The sequence below is a fragment of the Salmo salar genome, chromosome 17 (genome assembly GCF_965601325.2).
Source record: "Salmo salar chromosome 17, fSalSal1, whole genome shotgun sequence".
NCBI lineage: Eukaryota > Metazoa > Chordata > Actinopteri > Salmoniformes > Salmonidae > Salmo > Salmo salar.
In genome coordinates, this window is record NC_138307.1 from 74,349,686 (window position 1) to 74,368,015 (window position 18,330).

The window sequence follows — 18,330 nt, forward strand, 5'->3', positions numbered from 1 at the left end:
AGACGTTAGGCTGTCCAATGGGTTTCCTTCAACTGAGACGTTAGGCTGTCCAATGGGTTTCCTTCAACTGAGACGTTAGGCTGTCCAATGGGTTTCCTTCAACTGAGACATTAGGCTGTCCAATGGGTTTCCTTCAACTGAGGCTTTAGGCTACCCTCTGATGGTGAAAAGGTGTATGTCAACTGTCCCATCAGATAATGACTCCATGACACAATATATTTATCTAGTTTTGTTTTCATTTATGAGAACATCATATAACATTTAACAAATAAACTGCAGGAAAATACAGTACAATAGTAAACCATAAAACAAGAATGTCAAAGCAACTCAAACCAATGTCCTACTACATTCTAACACATATAAAGAACATACATTAAAAAACAATCAATCTGATTAAAGGCCTCATATATATATATACACATTCACTGAGTGTATAAAACATTAACAACACCTTCCTAATATAGAGATATTACCACCCCCCACCCCCAATTCATCAGGACATGGACTCTACACGGAGTCAAAGGCGTTCTACAGGGATTCTGGCCCATTTTGACTCCAATGCTTCCCACAGTTGTGTTCATGGACCATTCAAGATACACACAGGAAACGGTTCAGTGTGAAAAACCCAGCAGCGTTGCAGTTCTCAGTACAAACCGGTCCTCCTGGCACCTACTACCAGAGCCTGTTCAAGGGCACTTAAATATTTTATCTTACCCATTCACCCTCTGAAAGGCACACACACACAATCCATGTCTCAAGGCTTAAAAACGTTTTTACCTGTTTCCTCCCCTTCATCTACACTGATGGATTTATCAAGTGACATCAATAAGGGATCATAGCTTTCACCTGGTCAGTCTGTCAAAAAGAGAGCAGGTGTTCATAATGTTTTATACACTCAGTGTATATGCTTCATTTCATTAAAACAAAGACAATTAAAGTACATACTGTATTTGTCAACACAACATGTAGTGATTATAAAACCCAAACTACACTGACCTGACAACCTGGAAAAAACATATCAGCCTGAGCTAAGAACATGAAAGTGAGTAAATATACTTATTTCTAGAACTCCAGAGAAAGTAGAGAGATGACAATAAGCTTTGTCACTTTGTCTGATTGATAGAATGTAGTTTAGAATACAATATCCTGAGTGTTAGCCTGTTACTGCTTTCTTGTCAACTCCTTTTTTACATGACAATGAATGACAAGGGGATGTTCTCAATTGCATTTTCCCCGAGTCCTCTCTCCTCATCTCCTTCTCAAAAATCATTGGAGAATGTCAGAGGGAAGAGAAGGAGACAGGGAGAGTGGGTGCGAGGAGTATGCAATTGAGAATGCAACTCTTCCAGTTTACATGTGAAGTTTAGAATAAGAATGTTTTTTTGCCGGGAAATTATTATTCTGGGTAAAAAAAACACTTCTCGTCATGAAGGTCTAAAACGAGATAGAAAGTATCTAGAAATTATAATGGACCTATATATTTTAAAATAACTGCCCCTTTTCTGGCCCAGAAATTGATTTCGACAAACAAATCGGTCCCCAAAAAATCTGTTTGGCCCTCAAGCCAAAAAGTTTGCCCATGACCGCTTTATATCACATTCTAGAGTTTAGAAAGTATTTCTGTGACTTTAGAACACATTCTAGAGTTTAGAATGGATCTCTGTGACTTTAGAACACATTCTAGAGTTTAGAATGGATCTCTGTGACTTTAGAACACATTCTAGCATTTAGAATGTATTTCTGTGGATGCGGTCCTGTTCCATCTGAGACTTGGCCTTCTTCTTGAGCAGCAGGATGTGTTCAGAAAACTCCCTCACAGCCCCCAGGCCTGCAGCACTGTGGCAGGAGTATTTAGCAGCGTTGATCGCCACCACTGGGGCGTCCCGGGGTACTGCACTCAGCCCAGCCAGGTTCAGACAGTCAACATCTGGTGCATCATTACCTGTAGGAAGGAGAGATGGAGGGATGAAATGGAGGTGTGAGATATGTTTTAATTTTATTTTAAATCTATTTAAGTGTCCATAAGGTGGTTATGGAAGTATTCTAAGAATGAGCTGCTCGTGGACTACAGGAAAAGGCGGCCAAACAGGCCCCCATTAACATCGACGGGGCTGTAATAGAGCGGGTCGAGAGTATCAAGTTCCTTGGTGTCCACATCACCAACTAACTATCATGGTCCAAACACACCAAGACAGTCGTGAAGAGGGCACGACAACACCTTTACCCCCTCAGCAGACTGAAAAGATTTGGCATGGGTCCCCAGATCCTCAAAAAGTTCTACAGCTGCACCATCGAGAGCACCATGACCGGTTGCATCACCGCCTGGTATGGCAACTGCTCGGCATCTGAACTTAAAGTGCTACAGAGGGTAGTGCGAACGGCCCAGTACATCACTGGAGCCAAGCTTCCTGCCATCCAGGACCTATATAATAGAGGAAAGAGGAAAGGCCAAAAAATTGTCAATGACTCCAGTCACCCAAGTTATAGACTGTTCTCTCTGCTACCACACGGCAAGCGGTACCGGAGCACCAAATCTAGGACCAAAAGGATCCTTAACAGCTTCCACCTCCAAGCCATAAGACTGCTGAACAATTAATAAAATGGCAACCAGATTATTTACGTTGACACCCCCCTCCATTTGTTTTGTACACTGCTGTTACTCGCTGTTTATCATCTATGCATAGTCACTTCACCCCTACCTACATGTACAAATTACTTCGACTAACCTGTACCCCTGCACATTGACTCCTGTACCCCCTGTATATAGCCTCGTTATTGTTATTTTGTTAATTTTAAACTTTAGTTTATTTGGTAAATATTTTCTTAACTCTTTCTTGAACTGCATTGTTGAGTAGGGGACATCCACCGCTTACAGGATAAGGTGTATAAAGTTGTTGCTTCGACTAGTGGAGCCTCTAAGTCCAAAGACGTGGTTATTTTGATTAAAAAGAATATAACTTTAGTTATCGAAAAGACTAGCAAGGATACTTCAGGCTACTTAGCTTACATTTACACGTCTATATATGGAAAGAAATTAGCATTTGTGTCTATCTATGCACCCGCTGTTTTTGAGGACAGCTTTTTCGCTGGGCTTACCAAAGAATTGATATCACTTTCAGAGTACGAATTGGTCATAGGGGCAGATATGAATGCAGCTTTCGATCTCAACCTTGATAGATCAACACAAATGTTTTCACATGCCCAACAATCCGCATCATTAGTGTTGAATGGAATGGCGGGAACATCTCAATCTCTGTGTGGCGAGTTCAGAATCCGGGCATCAAAGATTACCACCAGTCTTTCCAGTTACGCCCACTCATCCATATATTTATATGTACATATTCATCCCTTTACATTTGTGTGTATAAGGTAGTCTTATTCATTAGGTATTTTAATTTTTTTTAACCTGCATTGTTGGTTAGGGCTTGTAAGTAATCATTGTGAGTAAACACTGTGAGGTTACACCTGTTGTATTCGGCGCATGTGACAAATAACATTTTATTTGATTTCCATCTCAGAAGGGCTCCAAATAAAACGATCTTCAAACGTTTTGATTGACATGAATGCACAAGTATTACTCAGAATAGAAGGTTAAGAACCTTGAGATTCCACTATATTTCAAACTGTGCTATATAACTAACTAGTAGTAGTAGTAGAAGTAGTAGCAGTAGTCGCAGTAGTAGCAGTAGTAGTAGTAGTAGTAGCAGTAGTAGTAGCAGTAGTAGTTGTAGTAGTAGCAGTAGTAGTCGTAGCAGTAATAGTAGTAGTAGTAGTCGTAGTAGCAGTAGTAGTAGCAGTAGTAGCAGTAGTAGTAGCAGTAGTAGTCGTAGCAGTAATAGTAGTAGTAGTAGTAAATTGTTTATTGAAAAGAACAGTGAGTTTACCCATATAGGCGACCTCCTTCCAGTCCAGATCCTTGTCGTCCATCATGGCTTTGAACTCACACTGGATGTCCTTGCCCAGCTGCCTGACCTCGCAGCCTGTCCTCTGGGACAGCTTGTCAGCCAGGGCCTTGGTCACAGGGTCCTCACTGGATGAGATCAAGATCACCTGGAGGAGACAGAATAAAACAAATGTTTATGCTCTGTGTTTTGTATGGGAGCTCTGTTTTGTATGGGAGCTCTGTTTTCTATGTGAGCTCTGTTTTGTAGTGTATTTTCTATGTATTGTACAGACTGAGTGTAATGGGGAAATATAAGTTCATATTCAGTTCAGAGGGATTAACACAATGTTTAACATACAGTATTTAGAGTTCTGTAATACAAATCATTCCCAGTGTTCTGTTTGTAACATTCAAGGTGCAGGTTGATGGTCACTAGACTTGATAGTGAATGTTATGGATTATTGTCTTATCTGTTGATAGTGATTAACACCAGACTGGAGGTACCAGGTCTGAGGACACTGATTATTCACTGTTGTATTGTATTGACATTGTGTGAACTCGGTTGATTCTGTAGCAGCTGGACAAGTCACTGCCTTTTGTTTTGTCTTCCCACAAGCCTCTGGGCTGGTGTTTACAGAACATGTGGTGCTGTCTGATTAGGATAGAAAGGGTCTGTCTCCCAAGATACATTTTCTCTGCTTATGGGCTTGAGGTGTCTGTCTCCCTGTTGCAACTTTAATAAACCAGAATGATTTTTGATTGACTTTACCAATGACTGCTCTCCTTTTTGTTCACCTGGAAATTCCTATTACAACATAGACATTACAACATAGACCATACAACATAAACGATACAACATAGACATTACAACACAGACAATACATTAATTTGTGGTAGCAGTCGTAAAAAAATTAAGTAACACCTGTCTGTCACTGTTTTCCGCTCCCAATGTGATCTTTTAAAATACAATGAATGAATCACCAGTATTCATCACATTATCTTTGTATCTCTACTCCCTCTCTCTGCAGTGTGTTTGTTCTATACATTCTGTATGTACAGTATCTGTACCTCCACTCCCTCTCTCTGCAGTGTGTTTGTTCTGTATGTACAGTATCTGTACCTCCACTCCCTCTCTCTGCAGTGTGTTTGTTCTGTATGTACAGTATCTGTACCTCCACTCCCTCTCTCTGCAGTGTGTTTGTTCTGTATGTACAGTATCTGTACCTCCACTCCCTCTCTCTGCAGTGTGTTTGTTCTGTATGTACAGTATCTGTACCTCCACTCCCTCTCTCTGCAGTGTGTTTGTTCTGTATGTACAGTATCTGTACCTCCACCCCCTCTCTCTGCAGTGTGTTTGTTCTGTATGTACAGTATCTGTACCTCCACTCCCTCTCTCTGCAGCATGCGGATACCCATAGTATCTCTGGTGTTGACTGAGACCATCTCCTCTCCAGAGACAGAGATGAGGACGCGGCCGTCAGTCAGACAGCCTGAGACTTTACACAGCAGCAGACGCACCACCTCAGGCTTGTCCAGACCAAAGTAACCAAACCTGGAGAGGTACAACACACACAGGGAAATACATCTCAGGCTTGTCCAGACCAAAGTAACCAAACCTGGAGAGAAACAACACACACAGGGAAATACATCTCAGGCTTGTCCAGACCAAAGTAACCAAACCTGGAGAGAAACAACACACACAGGGAAATACATCTCAGGCTTGTCCAGACCAAAGTAACCAAACCTGGAGAGAAACAACACACACAGGGAAATACATCTCAGGCTTGTCCAGACCAAAGTAACCAAACCTGGAGAGAAACAACACACACAGGGAAATACACCTCAGGCTTGTCCAGACCAAAGTAACCAAACCTGGAGAGAAACAACACACAGGGAAATACATTTGGACAACCACTCCTCTGTGTTACAGCATTGTTCATTGTGTTGCTTTACCACAAAATCTAATTATATTTCAAGTGCATGCAAATAAACACTTTACGAGAGAGAGAGAGAGAGAGAGAGAGAGAGAGAGAGAGAGAGAGCGAGAGAGAGAGAGAGAGAGAGAGACAGACAGAGAGAGATTGAAACTCCAGGTCAGTGATTTCAGACTACCTCAGTACTCTCTGTTCTGCCACGGGCCAGTCGATATCCACATCAATATCCACACTGTACTCTGGCAGCATCTCATAGTAAGCCCACTTCCCCCCCTGAGAAAGACAACAACACAAAGGGCATTTCTATTAGCATTTAAAACAACACCAGTTGACAATAGAATATCTAGTAGTATCACAGATCACTCCATCTCTCAGTGTGTATGTTGTTTCTAGTCAGGCTCAGATCCACTGAATGAATACACTTTATTGATCCCGAGGGGAATAGGGTTCACCACCAGCAACAGACATACACATGTAACGGGCGTCGTATAAAGGGGACCAAGGCGCAGCGGGTTGAGTGCTCATCTTTACTTTTAATGAAAACACTTAAACAAAGAAAACAAAACAACAGCCAACAGTTCTGTCAGGTCCTTAAACAAAACAGAAAACAACTACCCACGAAAACAAAGGGAAAAACAGGCTGCCTAAGTATGACTTCCAATCAGAGAAAACGATAGACAGCTGCCTCTGATTAGAAACCATACCTGGCCAAAACATAGAAAAACAAAACATAGAATGCCCACCCACCTATCACACCCTGACCTAACTAAACAGAGAAAACACAGCTCTCCTAGGTCAGAGCGTGACAGTACCCCCTCCTCAAAGGTGCGGACTCCCGGCCGCAAACCTGAACCTATAGGGGAGGGCCCGGGTGGGCATCTATAATTAGCGGCGGCTCCGGTTCAGGGCGTAGCACCCCCACCGCCCGCTTATCCCCCCGCTTCTGTGTGTCCGGAGGAACCAGACCGTGGATCATCGCCGGAGGCTTTGGAACGCCAACTGAATCGTCGCTGAAGACTCCGGGCTGCGGACCGCCGCTGAAGACTCCGGGCTGCGGACCGCCGCTGAAGACTCCAGGCTCCGGACCTGGGGATCGTCGCTGGAGGCTCCGGACCTGGGGAGCGTCGCTGGAGGCTCCGGACCTGGGGAGCGTCGCTGGAGGCTCCGGACCTGGGGAGCGTCGCTGGAGGCTCCGGACCTGGGGAGCGTCGCTGAAGGCTCCGGACTGGGGAGAGTCGCTGGAGGCTCCGGACTGAGGAGCGTCGCTGGAGGCTCCGGACTGAGAAGCGTCGCAGGAGGCTCCGGACTGGAGAGCGTCGTTGTAGGTTCCGGACTAGGGACCGTTGCTGCAGGCTCCATGCCATGGATCATCAATACAGGTTCCGTGCCATGGATCATCACTGGAGGCTTCGTACCATGGATCATCTCTACAGGCTCCGGGCCATGGATTATCCCTACAGGCTTCTTACCATGGATTATCCCTACAGGCTCCGGACCATGGATAATCCCTACAGGCTTCCTGCCATGGATTATCCCTACAGGCTCCGGGCCATGGATTACCTCTGGAGGCTTCGTGCCATGGATCATCTCTACAGGCTTCGGACCATAGATTATCACTGGAGGCTTCGTGCCATGGATCATCTCTACAGGCTTCGGACCATAGATTATCACTGGAGGCTTTACTCATGGAGCTGGAACAGGTCTCACCGGACTGGAGAGACGCACTGAGGACCGGGTGCTCAGAGCAGGCACCGGCCGTACTGGGCTATGGAGGCGCACTGGAGGGAGAGTGCGAGAAGGCACAGGACGTACTGGGCTATGGAGGCGCACTGGAGGGAGAGTGCGAGGAGCAAGCACAGGACGTGGAGCAAGCACAGGCTATGGAGGCGCACTGGAGGGCAGGAATGCTGAGCAGGCATATTCCTTGCTGGCTGAGTGCCAACCTTAGCACGACAACGGTGAGGAGCTTGCACCGAGCGCACCGGGCTGTGAGTGCGCATCACCGCATAACACGGTGCTTGTTCAGTCACTCGCTCCCCACGGCAAGCACTGGGAGTTGGCTCAGGTCTTAAACCCGCCTTAGCCAATCTACCCGTGTGCCCCCCCAAAGAATGTTTTGCCGCTGCCTCTCGGGCTCCTGTTGCTTTCTTGCCCGTTCCTCCCAGTATCGCCGTTCCGCCCTCGCTGCCTCTATCTCCTCCTGCGGGCGGCGATACTCCCCCGGCCTTGTCCAAGGTCCTGCCCCATCAAGGATCTCTTCCCAGGTCCAGTCCTCTGATCCACACTGTTTAGTCCAGTCTTGATGAGTAGTTCTGTAACAGCGTCGTATAAAGGGGACCAAGGCGCAGCGTGTTGAGTGCTCATTGAAAAGGGAAAACTGATCCTAGACCAGTACTCCTATCCTGAAACGCTTTGTGACTATGGGCCCTGATGGGGTATTGTGCCAGTTACCTGCAGGCCTCTCTCTGTCGTCGCTCTGGTATAAATGTAGAAAGATCCGTTCTCACACAGCTCTCCATCCCAGTCCTGTCTCCGGGGCCTGTTAGACGGGTCTAAGTTCAGAGGCTGGGTGGCTACACTACCTGAACAGGAGAGAGAACACATAATCAATGTTATAGGTCATAACTAGAAACCAGACTACTTCCTGGTCAGGAGAAAAACTCACCCCTCATCTCTCTATTGTGATACACAGTGATTAGAGGTGGATGGAGTTACTTCCATGTAATGTGCTTGTGAAAGGTACTATATTTACAGTTGAAGTCAGAAGTTTACATACACCTTAGCCAAATACATTTAAACTCAGTTTTTCACAATTCCTGACATTTAATCCAGGTAAAAATTCCATGTTTTAGCTCAGTTAGGATCACCACTTTATTTTAAGAATGTGAAATGTCAGAATAATAGTAGAGAGAATGATTTATTTCAGCTTTTATTTCTTTCATCACATTCCCAGTGGGTCAGAAGTTTACATACACTCAATTAGTATCTGGTAGCATTGCCTTTAAATTGTTTAACTTGGGTCAAACGTTTCAGGTAGCCTTCCACAAGTTGGGTGAATTTCGGCCTATTCCTCCTGACAGAACTGGTGTAACTGAGTCAGGTTTATAGGCCTCCTTGCTTGCACACGCCTTTTCAGTTCTGCCTACAAATTTTCTATGGGATTGAGATCAGGGCTTTGTGATGGCCACTCCAATACCTTGACTTTGTTGTCCTTAAGCCATTTTGACACAACTTTGGAAGTATGCTTGGGGTCATTGTCCATTTGGAAGACCCCTTTACGACCAAGCTTTAACTTCCTGACTGATGTCTTGAGGTGTTGCTTCAATATATCCACATAATTTTCCTGCCTCGTGATACCATCTATTTTGTGAAGTGCACCAGTCCCTTCTGCAGCAAAGCACCCCCACAACTTGATGCTGCCACCCCTGTGCTTCACGGTTGGGATGGTATTCTTCGGCTTGCAAGCCTCCCCCTTTTTCCTCCAAACATAACGATGGTCATTATGGCCAAACAGTTCTATTTTTGTTTCATCAGACCAGAAGACATTTCTCCAAAAAGTACAATCTTTGTCCCCATGTGCAGTTGCAAACCATAGTTTGTCTTTTTTATGGCAGTTTTGGAGCAGTGACTTCTTCCTTGCTGAGCGGCCTTTCAGGTTATGTCGATATAGGACTCGTTTTACTGTGAATATAGATACTTTTGTACCTGTTTCCTCCAGCATCTTCACAAGGTCCTTTGCTGTTGTTCTGGGATTTATTTGCACTTTTCGCACCAAAGTACGTTCATCTCTAGGAGACAGAACGCGTCTCCTTCCTGAGCGGTATGACGGCTGCATGGTCCGATGGTGTTTATACTTGCGTACTATAGTTTGTACAGATGAACGTGGTACCTTCAGGCATTTGGAAATTCCTCCCAAGGATGAACCAGACTTGTGGAGGTCTACCATTTTTTTTCTGAGGTCTTGGCTGATTTCTTTTGATTTTCCCATGACGTCAAGCAAAGAGGCACTGAGTTTGAAGGTAGGCCTTGAAATACATCCACAGGTACACCTCCAATTGACTCAAATTATGTCCATTAGCCTATCAGAAGTTTCTAAAGCCATGACATAATTTTCTGGAATTTTCCAAGCTGTTTAAAGGCAGTCAACTTAGTGTATGTAAACTTCTGACTCACTGGAATTGTGAATTATAAGTGAAATAATCTGTCTGTAAACAATTGTTGGAAAAATTACTTGTGTCATGCACAAAGTAGATGTCCTAACCGACTTGCCAAAACTATAGTTTGTTAACAAGAAATTTGTGGAGTGGTTGAAAAATTTGTTTTAATGACTCCAACGTAAGTGTATGTAAACTTCCTACTTCAACTGTACATGTTAGTCATTTAGCAGACGCTCTTATAAACACAATCCTTTATCATTGAACATTAGCATCTTACATCAAGATATGATGGGTAGGTGATTTCAAACACAAAACATCTAGGGCACTAGAGTTTTCCTGCCTCTGGTCACATGGTCAGGCCAAACTCCTGACCCTACTTATAAAGTGAGGGACAGTTTTTCCTCAGGCAGTGTAGTGGAAAATGTTATATGCTGTACACATTGTGTTCTTTCTCAAGGTTGGCATGTTCTGTAAACTGTCTGACAATGAGAATTGTTGTTTTGTGTTATTAAGTTGCGATGTGCTTATGGTTTGTTCACAGGGTGCGGGTCAAGCAGAAGAGGAACTAGATACACTCTCCCACCCTGATACTAATTCCTTGTATCTGTGTCTGCTTAGTCATGCTTAGGAAACTTGTGCAGCAGTTTAAAGGACAAGTGAAGGGACTGACCCTTCAGATCTCCTGACAGACCTGTACATTAAGTTTGTTGGAACCTCTCCAGTTAACTAACTGATAATAAGTGTACGGTCCTAAACATAACACATGGCTATACCGTACCTCCTTTCTTCACCTCCTGCCAGCGGAAGTGGTGTTGTCGGACCACAGAGAAGACGGACGTGAAGCCCTGCTTGGTGATCATCTCCAGGGCCTCCTTCAGGTGGAAGGGGTGCAGGCAGGGAGACGTGGCCTGGATGTGACAGATCACATCCACCTCTGGAGGAGGACAACACAAAATATATTTGATTTATCCATTATTTAATCAGGTAGCCACATATAATATGACATGAATAAATCTACATGGTTACTGTTGACATCTGTATTTATGGAGTAGGTCCCACTTCATTTGGATAGCCCCCTATTCATGGATTGTCTATAGCCGCTCTCACTCTATCAATCTACCACCTGAAACTCTGTTAATACCAGACGTGCTTCTACATCTGCATTGCTTACTCTTTTGGGTTTTAGCCTGGGTTTCTGGATAAGCACTTTGTGTCTTCTGCTGACGTAAAAAGGGGCTTTATAAAGAAATGTGATTGACTGATTGATATGCAACACTTTCCTAGGGTTGGGATTAGGGTTATGGTATTAGAAATTGAATTAACCTGTTAGGGCTAGGGGGCAGTATTGACACGGCCGGATAAAAAACGTACCCGATTTAATCTGGTTACTACTCCTGCCCAGTAACTAGAATATGCATATAATTATTGGCTTTGGATAGAAAACACCCTAAAGTTTCTAAAACTGTTTGAATGGTGTCTGTGAGTATAATAGAACTCATATGGCAGGCAAAAACCTGAGAAGATTCTGAACAGGAAGTGGCCTGTTGTTGTTCATCTTGGCTCTTTTTATTGAAGACTGAGGATCTTTGCTGTAACGTGACACTTCCTACGGCTCCCATAGGCTCTCAGAGCCCGGGAAAAAGCTGAATGATATCGAGGCAGCCCCAGGCTGAAACACATTATCGCGTTTGGATAGTGGCCGGTCAGAGTACTCTGAGACTCAGGCTCGTGCACGAGGGCACGAGATGTTTTTATTTTCTCTCTCTTTGTACGTATACACGCTTTCCCGGTCGGAATATTATCGCTTTTTTACGAGAAAAATGGCATAAAAATTGATTTTAAACAGCGGTTGAGATCCTTCGAATTTTTTTGTCACGAAATGCGCCATGCTCGTCACCCTTATTTACCCTTTCGGATAGTGTCTTGAACGCACGAACAAAACGCCGCTATTTGGATATAACAATGGATTATTTTGGACCAAACCAACATTTGTTATTGAAGTAGAAGTCCTGGGAGTGCATTCTGACGAAGAACAGCAAAGGTAATAACATTTTTCTTATAGTAAATCTGACTTTGGTGAGTGCTAAACTTGATGGGTGTCTAAATAGCTAGCCCTGTGATGCCGGGCTATCTACTTAGAATATTGCAAAATGTGCTTTCACCGAAAAGCTATTTTAAAATCGGACATATCGAGTGCATAAAGGAGTTCTGTATCTATAATTCTTAAAATAATTGTTATGTTTTTTGTGAACGTTTATCGTGAGTAATTTAGTCAATACACCGGCAGTGTTCGGTGGGAATGCTAGTCACATGCTAGTCACATGCTAATGTAAAAAGCTGGTTTTTGATATAAATATGAACTTGATTGAACAAAACATGCATGTATTGTATAACATAATGTCCTAGGGTTGTCATCTGATGAATATCATCAAAGGTTAGTGCTGCATTTAGCTGTGGTTTGGGTTTATGTGACATTATATGCTAGCTTGAAAAATGGGTGTCTGATTATTTCTGGCTGGGTACTCTGCTGACATAATCTAATGTTTTGCTTTCGTTGTAAAGCCTTTTTGAAATCGGACAGTGTGGTTAGATTAACGAGAGTCTTGTCTTTAAAATGGTGTAAAATAGTCATATGTTTGAAAAATTGAATTTTTTGCATTTTTGAGGTATTTGAATATCGCGCCACGGGATTACACTGGCTGTTGAGTAGGTGGGACGCTAGCCCATAGAGGTTAAAAGAAAATAGCATGTGAGAATTATCATGTGAGCAAGATCAGTGGTGCACAACTGTGCAGGGGGCACAATAACTGTCACTGATTGGCTGGAGAGTGGTGAGTCAGACCACACACCTGGTTTCCCAGACTGGTGTCCTCAGGTTCTGATTAAAAAGGAGGAAGGAAAAACAGCAGCATGCTCTGCGGCCCTGGAGGTCGTATGGTTCACGTGTCTCGGAGTTGGAGTGCTGATTTAGCTCATAGATCACAACAAATAAGACTACATGGACAGGGGGGACCTGATCCCAGATCAGTATTCCTACTCTGAGATGCTTGATACATACTGTCCCAGAGCCTTAGCCAAGCTAGCTTGATTCCTCACGCCTCCCTCCTCGGCTCCTTCTCAAAGGTTCCTCCACTCAGATCTCCTCCTCTAATGCATTTTGAGAAGGAGGCAAGGAGAGAGGACATGAGGAATCAAGGAAATACACTTGACGTTCACCCCCTACCTGGGTTTAATCGGACGAATTCCTGGATGGTGTCGAGAGAGCTGGAGGAGTCTTTGGACACCTCTGGGCTCCTGCGGTGAACCTGAGCTCCCCATGCCTTCGCTACCTTCTCAATGTCATCATGGTCAGTTGATACCCACACACTGGGAGAAAGAACGGAAGAAGTTGATTCCTCAGGCTTTGTAACAAGTAGGCTACATCAGTGCAATCCAGTCTTGTGTGGCCAAGCCCAAACCAGGGGTTCATTCAGAGACAGTACACTAACTTTCAGACAAACTCTCTCAATGAGAATCTGACATGGGTATACATATTTACACAACAAACAGTTAATAATGTATAGTTATGACCAGGAGTTAAAGTAGATGTCATTTCTTCCCCGTTTGGAACCTCCTATGTGTGAACATGCGTGTACTAAAACAATGTATGGGCCTAACAGGACCGGCTCTGGACGTTCTGCTGCCCTAGGCAAGACAAAAAATTGCCGTCCCCCTCCTTTCCCCCTAAACTAGAATAGTGTAATGGAGGGGTTGGCAATAGGTTTGGCCTTAGGCCAGTTTTTTTCTCAGCTAATAGTCGGTAGAACAGAACATAATAGTGGCCCCATTCATTATTACACTACAAATTAAACTCATTTTAACACATCTGGTTACTAGGCTATATAATGTCAATAACATATCCTAATATTTTCAATCTGATTACACTGATAAAATCACTAATGTCTCTATTAAATTATTTTGTTATTTTTCTTTGTGCGTTGATTGGGGTAAAACACCTTGCAATCAAGACAAAATGTCACTGAAAAAGTTTCAAAAGAAAGGTGGAAATGCAAATAGAAGTTTCCAGGAAGAATGGACAGAGGAATAGGTATTCTTACCAAATTTCTTCAATATCAAACCAGAGTGTCTTGTTTGCAACGAAACGGTTAATGTTTGCAAATCATTAAATATTAGACGCCTTGTGAATCTAAGCATGGCAGTTTCAAAAGTTACCTTTCCATCCAGACAGAGGCTCGACGAAGAAGAAAAATGTTAGCTTTAACAGCCGGCAACTCATCCGTTGCTTAACTCAACAACATAATTGCTTCCCTAAAAGCTGGCTGAGTTTAATCATATTCTCTTTTCAGAAAGTGAAAAGCTCAATTAAATGTGATAGAATAGCAAAGTACCATTGTTTTGGGGCAGAATAATGTGAGGTGTTATGTGTTGTTGTGGGTGCGTCTTGGTCAGTTTAGCTCGGGAAATGCCGCCCTAGTCAAACTTCCGCTCTAGATGTGCCGGCCGTGGGTCCTAATCATATAATTATATTTAGAATCTCTATTCATTCAATAGCATCTCTGTGGGCCTAGTCATAAAGATTTGTCATTTGACTTTTAAAATGTATCACCTTTTATTGTGGCATAAACACAACCAGCCATGATGTTTGCATCTGATTGTCAAACAATCATATGCAAAGGGGTCCTTTACAATCCCATCCACACGCAACATATTTCCAACCTCCAAACAGTGGTGAATGGAAAGAGAGACATCTGTTACACAAAACACCAACAAGTGTATTGACGTTTGGCAAGTCTTACTGTACTTTCTCCCCTGGTTATGACAGATGCATCATCATATGCAACGTTGACTATCACTATCACAAAAATATCAGTGTACCCAAAACAAGATTGTAACATGCATTTGGTGCAGCTAACTAACGTTACTATTAACAAAAGCGTCAGAGCAAGTCCATATACCGTAGCTAGATTAGAAATACATTTGACCAAAGATTGAACTGAATTACCTGTCAAACTGTTTGGAGTCCACTGCAGCTCTCAGAACCCATCCAATGAGGGGGACACCGGCGAGAACTTTGATATTCTTCAGGGGGATCCCCTTACTGCCTCCCCTCGCGAGGATCAGGGCTGCGATGTGTCTCTTCTCACCGCTGTCTTTGATAACCTTTGCTTTTCTGTCTCTCACATCTTCGATGCCCGATATAGTACGTTTTTTAGCAGCAGCCATTGAAAGGATCAGTAGGCAGACAAGAGTCTTGTCAAGACGTGGCGGTAGTCTCAATGTAGCTAATAGCGGTAGCGATGGATAGCAGTCGTTTGAAGTATCTAGCAACTTCTTGCGTTCTAACTCACTTTAACTAGCTAGCTACGTACTTAGTTTACATGACCTACTACGGCTTACACTGTGTGAAGGAAATCCTACAAATGTTACATGTACATAGTTAAAAAAAGAGGCGTAGACCTGCTATATTTACTCTGAGGTAATTTCAATAACGCTTCCTTTTGTTGCCATAGTAACCATTTCAATTGAACTATTTACTGAATTTACTCTGGCAACGGCTTAAGTGACAATGTCAAGAAAACGATGATCGCGCTTCAATGAGGGGATTCGATAATCTGACCCGGGTTTCCCAGGTCGGAGGAGTTTACTTGAGTAAAACGTGATTGCATTCATTTTGGAACCGGGCTGCCTCCCGGGCGTGAGCCAGGTTCAAATGCCATGTTCATGTGCCAGTCGGAACAAGGAAACTCTGAAATGTCCGATTTGTTAAACGGTTGAACGTGACAGGTGTATAACTACAACCAGGTAGCAAATCGGAATTGTCAGAGTTAACTAGTTCCGATTAGTATATGAACGCGGCAAAATCCGCTCAAAACGAGTGACGTAGCCTAGACTAGATAAAGCACGTGGGGGAATGAGAAGGATTATGTTTTCACATGCAAAAGTCATTGCTTTTTGATAAAAAAAAAAAAAAAAACGCTTAATCCGCCTTCCCAATGAAAATTGGTTCGGGAATTCGAACATATATTTTATGGAAAAGAGATGTATGTTTCTGCACGATACACCATGCTGCCTTGTTGACATACTGTTAAATCCCAAACCATGCCCTCACCCCTACAAACTCTGAGGGCACTCCACTGTCACGTGTTGCTGACTAAACTCCCAGAGAGAAACTAGGGTATCAATAGAGTACCACAGTATGAGTCATGTCCCGTGTGGCTCAGTTGGTAGAGCATGGTGTTTGGAACGCCAGGGTTGTGGGTTCGAGAAAAAAAATATGAAATGTATGTATTCACTACTGTAAGTCGCTCTGGATAAGAGCGTCTGCTAAATTACTAAACTGTAAAGATGTCATAAAACCTAGCGGTTAAACAAGGAAACGGTTCCAATCATTTTCCCCGTTCATCTTTCCCATAGTGGATTTTAGAAACACTTAAAATAAGGGCTGTGTTTCATGTAGGCTTACCCTGGCATGACATTTTAATAACCGTGTAAATCTCTCTAGGACAATGTGACTTTGATCAATATTGTCGCCTGTATTTACCTCCCAAAAATGAAATGCTAACGCTAGCTGGTAATGTGGCTATCATAAAGAACTACAAATGCCATGATGATCTGGACGAGACTGCCGAATCGACAATTCTGTGAACCATGGACATCACCAGGACGCCCAGAATGATTTTGGGTCAGTCCCAAATCTTTTGCTCTGCTGCTGCAATTGTGTAAAAGAAATTGTACCACTTAGTTCATCGAGCTTTGATTAGGTGAAGCTTCCAATATCATCCAATCGTTATAATCAGGGGTGCTGGTGCAGTGCTATGTCTCACAAGATCACTTAAAGATTAATTAGTATTTTACATAACAAACCGAATATAATAGCATGATAATGTCAGGCTACTGTTATAAAAAAATACCATGTCATTCCTTATGACAATCTAGGATGATTGTGCTGAAATGGTTTTTTTTCTCATGCTGTGGTTGTGTTTAACTCCATCTGCTCTAAAATTCAATTAGTTAGCCCAGTTAGCCACCCTTACATCATTCAAGAAGATCAAAATGCATATCCCCATGAAACTGATTGGGATTAAATGGTTGGCTGCATGCAGCATGGACATTTAACCTGTAAAACGTGAATAATTATCATTCACGATTGACACTGATGATGGCCTAATTTATGATAAGGCCTAATGGCCTAATTTGGTGTTTTAGGATTAAAAAATATATAAAATGTTCCTTTCGCCACTTACAGTATGTGTAGGCATAGGCAATCATGCAATTTGGATGATGCATTGTATGTATATTCTAATTAACCAATAGGCTTCATGCCGGTACAAACTTTCATTCAGAAAGGATGGCTTAATAGGGCTCCTAACAGAATACCACTACACCACTGGTTATAATACACGTCAAGCCTGTGGTCAACTGGTAACTCCAGCACCATTTTGATTGGGTCAGTCATTTCGCTGCTTTGAGACAAGCATGGAAACTCATCTTGATAAATCAATCAATGTCAGATTTTAGTTTTCACTGAATCTCCTTTTGGATATGTGGTTATAATTAGGCTTGGAAATGTTAGCTAAGTTGATGTGAGTGCTCATGATCATTAGTCTCGCAATTTAAAGCAATGCAGATCTTCTCTACACACACATTAGGCCTATAGCCTACCTGATAAGCTTCCCTGATGTTTTCCTGAACTTTCCAATACTTTTCTGATGCATTTCAGTCACTTAGGCTACTGATGCGAATACACATTTGTACACTTTTACCATAGGCTATTCAAGTCATTTGACATATGTTTTTATTGTTTTAAAAGCTCATACGGCCTACATCGTTTCAATAACAATATAGCTGAAACCACTATTGGCTTCATTGATTTACTGAATTTATTCTCGTAATTGTAGGCTACTTGTTGATAGATTATTATTTTAAATATTATTTTAACAGTAGGTCTAACTACACAATAACCTCATATGGGGTTACTGACCACAATCGGTTGAATGAATAATAATAAGTGTTTTATTTATTTGGCCTTGGAAGAAAACATATCGCTGCAGGAAGGGATGCTGGAAGTGCTGGAGATACATTTAAATACATTTGCCAAATTAAATAATTACTCCTCTATAAATAAATTAAATAATTGCAAATACTACACCAGCATAATTTAGCCACAGAGGATCAAAAGCTTTTTGCTTTAGATTGTGTTTTGTTTGTCACATTATGAGCACATAGGCCGAGTCTACAGTCAGGAATCCTGCAATTGGGCATCTCGCACAGCAAATATAAAACAGATGATTGTTGAGTTGTGGCTGTCAATGAACAACATGCAGCAGCTAGAAGGTATTTCACAATATTTCAAATT

General features: G+C 42.8%; 1 protein-coding gene across 1 annotated transcript; it reads right to left on the bottom strand.

The window, feature by feature from the left end:
• Nucleotides 1–218: 218 nt before the first annotated feature.
• Nucleotides 219–15,494, bottom strand: LOC106576595 (N-acylneuraminate cytidylyltransferase). Its single transcript, XM_045700149.2, has 8 exons — nt 14,977–15,494; nt 13,198–13,340; nt 10,753–10,908; nt 8,269–8,399; nt 5,996–6,090; nt 5,264–5,435; nt 3,885–4,050; nt 219–1,942 (listed from the first exon to the last, which is right to left on the bottom strand). Exons 1-8 carry the CDS (start codon nt 15,195–15,197, stop codon nt 1,728–1,730), a joined length of 1,299 nt encoding a protein of 432 aa, XP_045556105.1. The 5' UTR covers nt 15,198–15,494; the 3' UTR covers nt 219–1,727.
• Nucleotides 15,495–18,330: the final 2,836 nt, after the last annotated feature.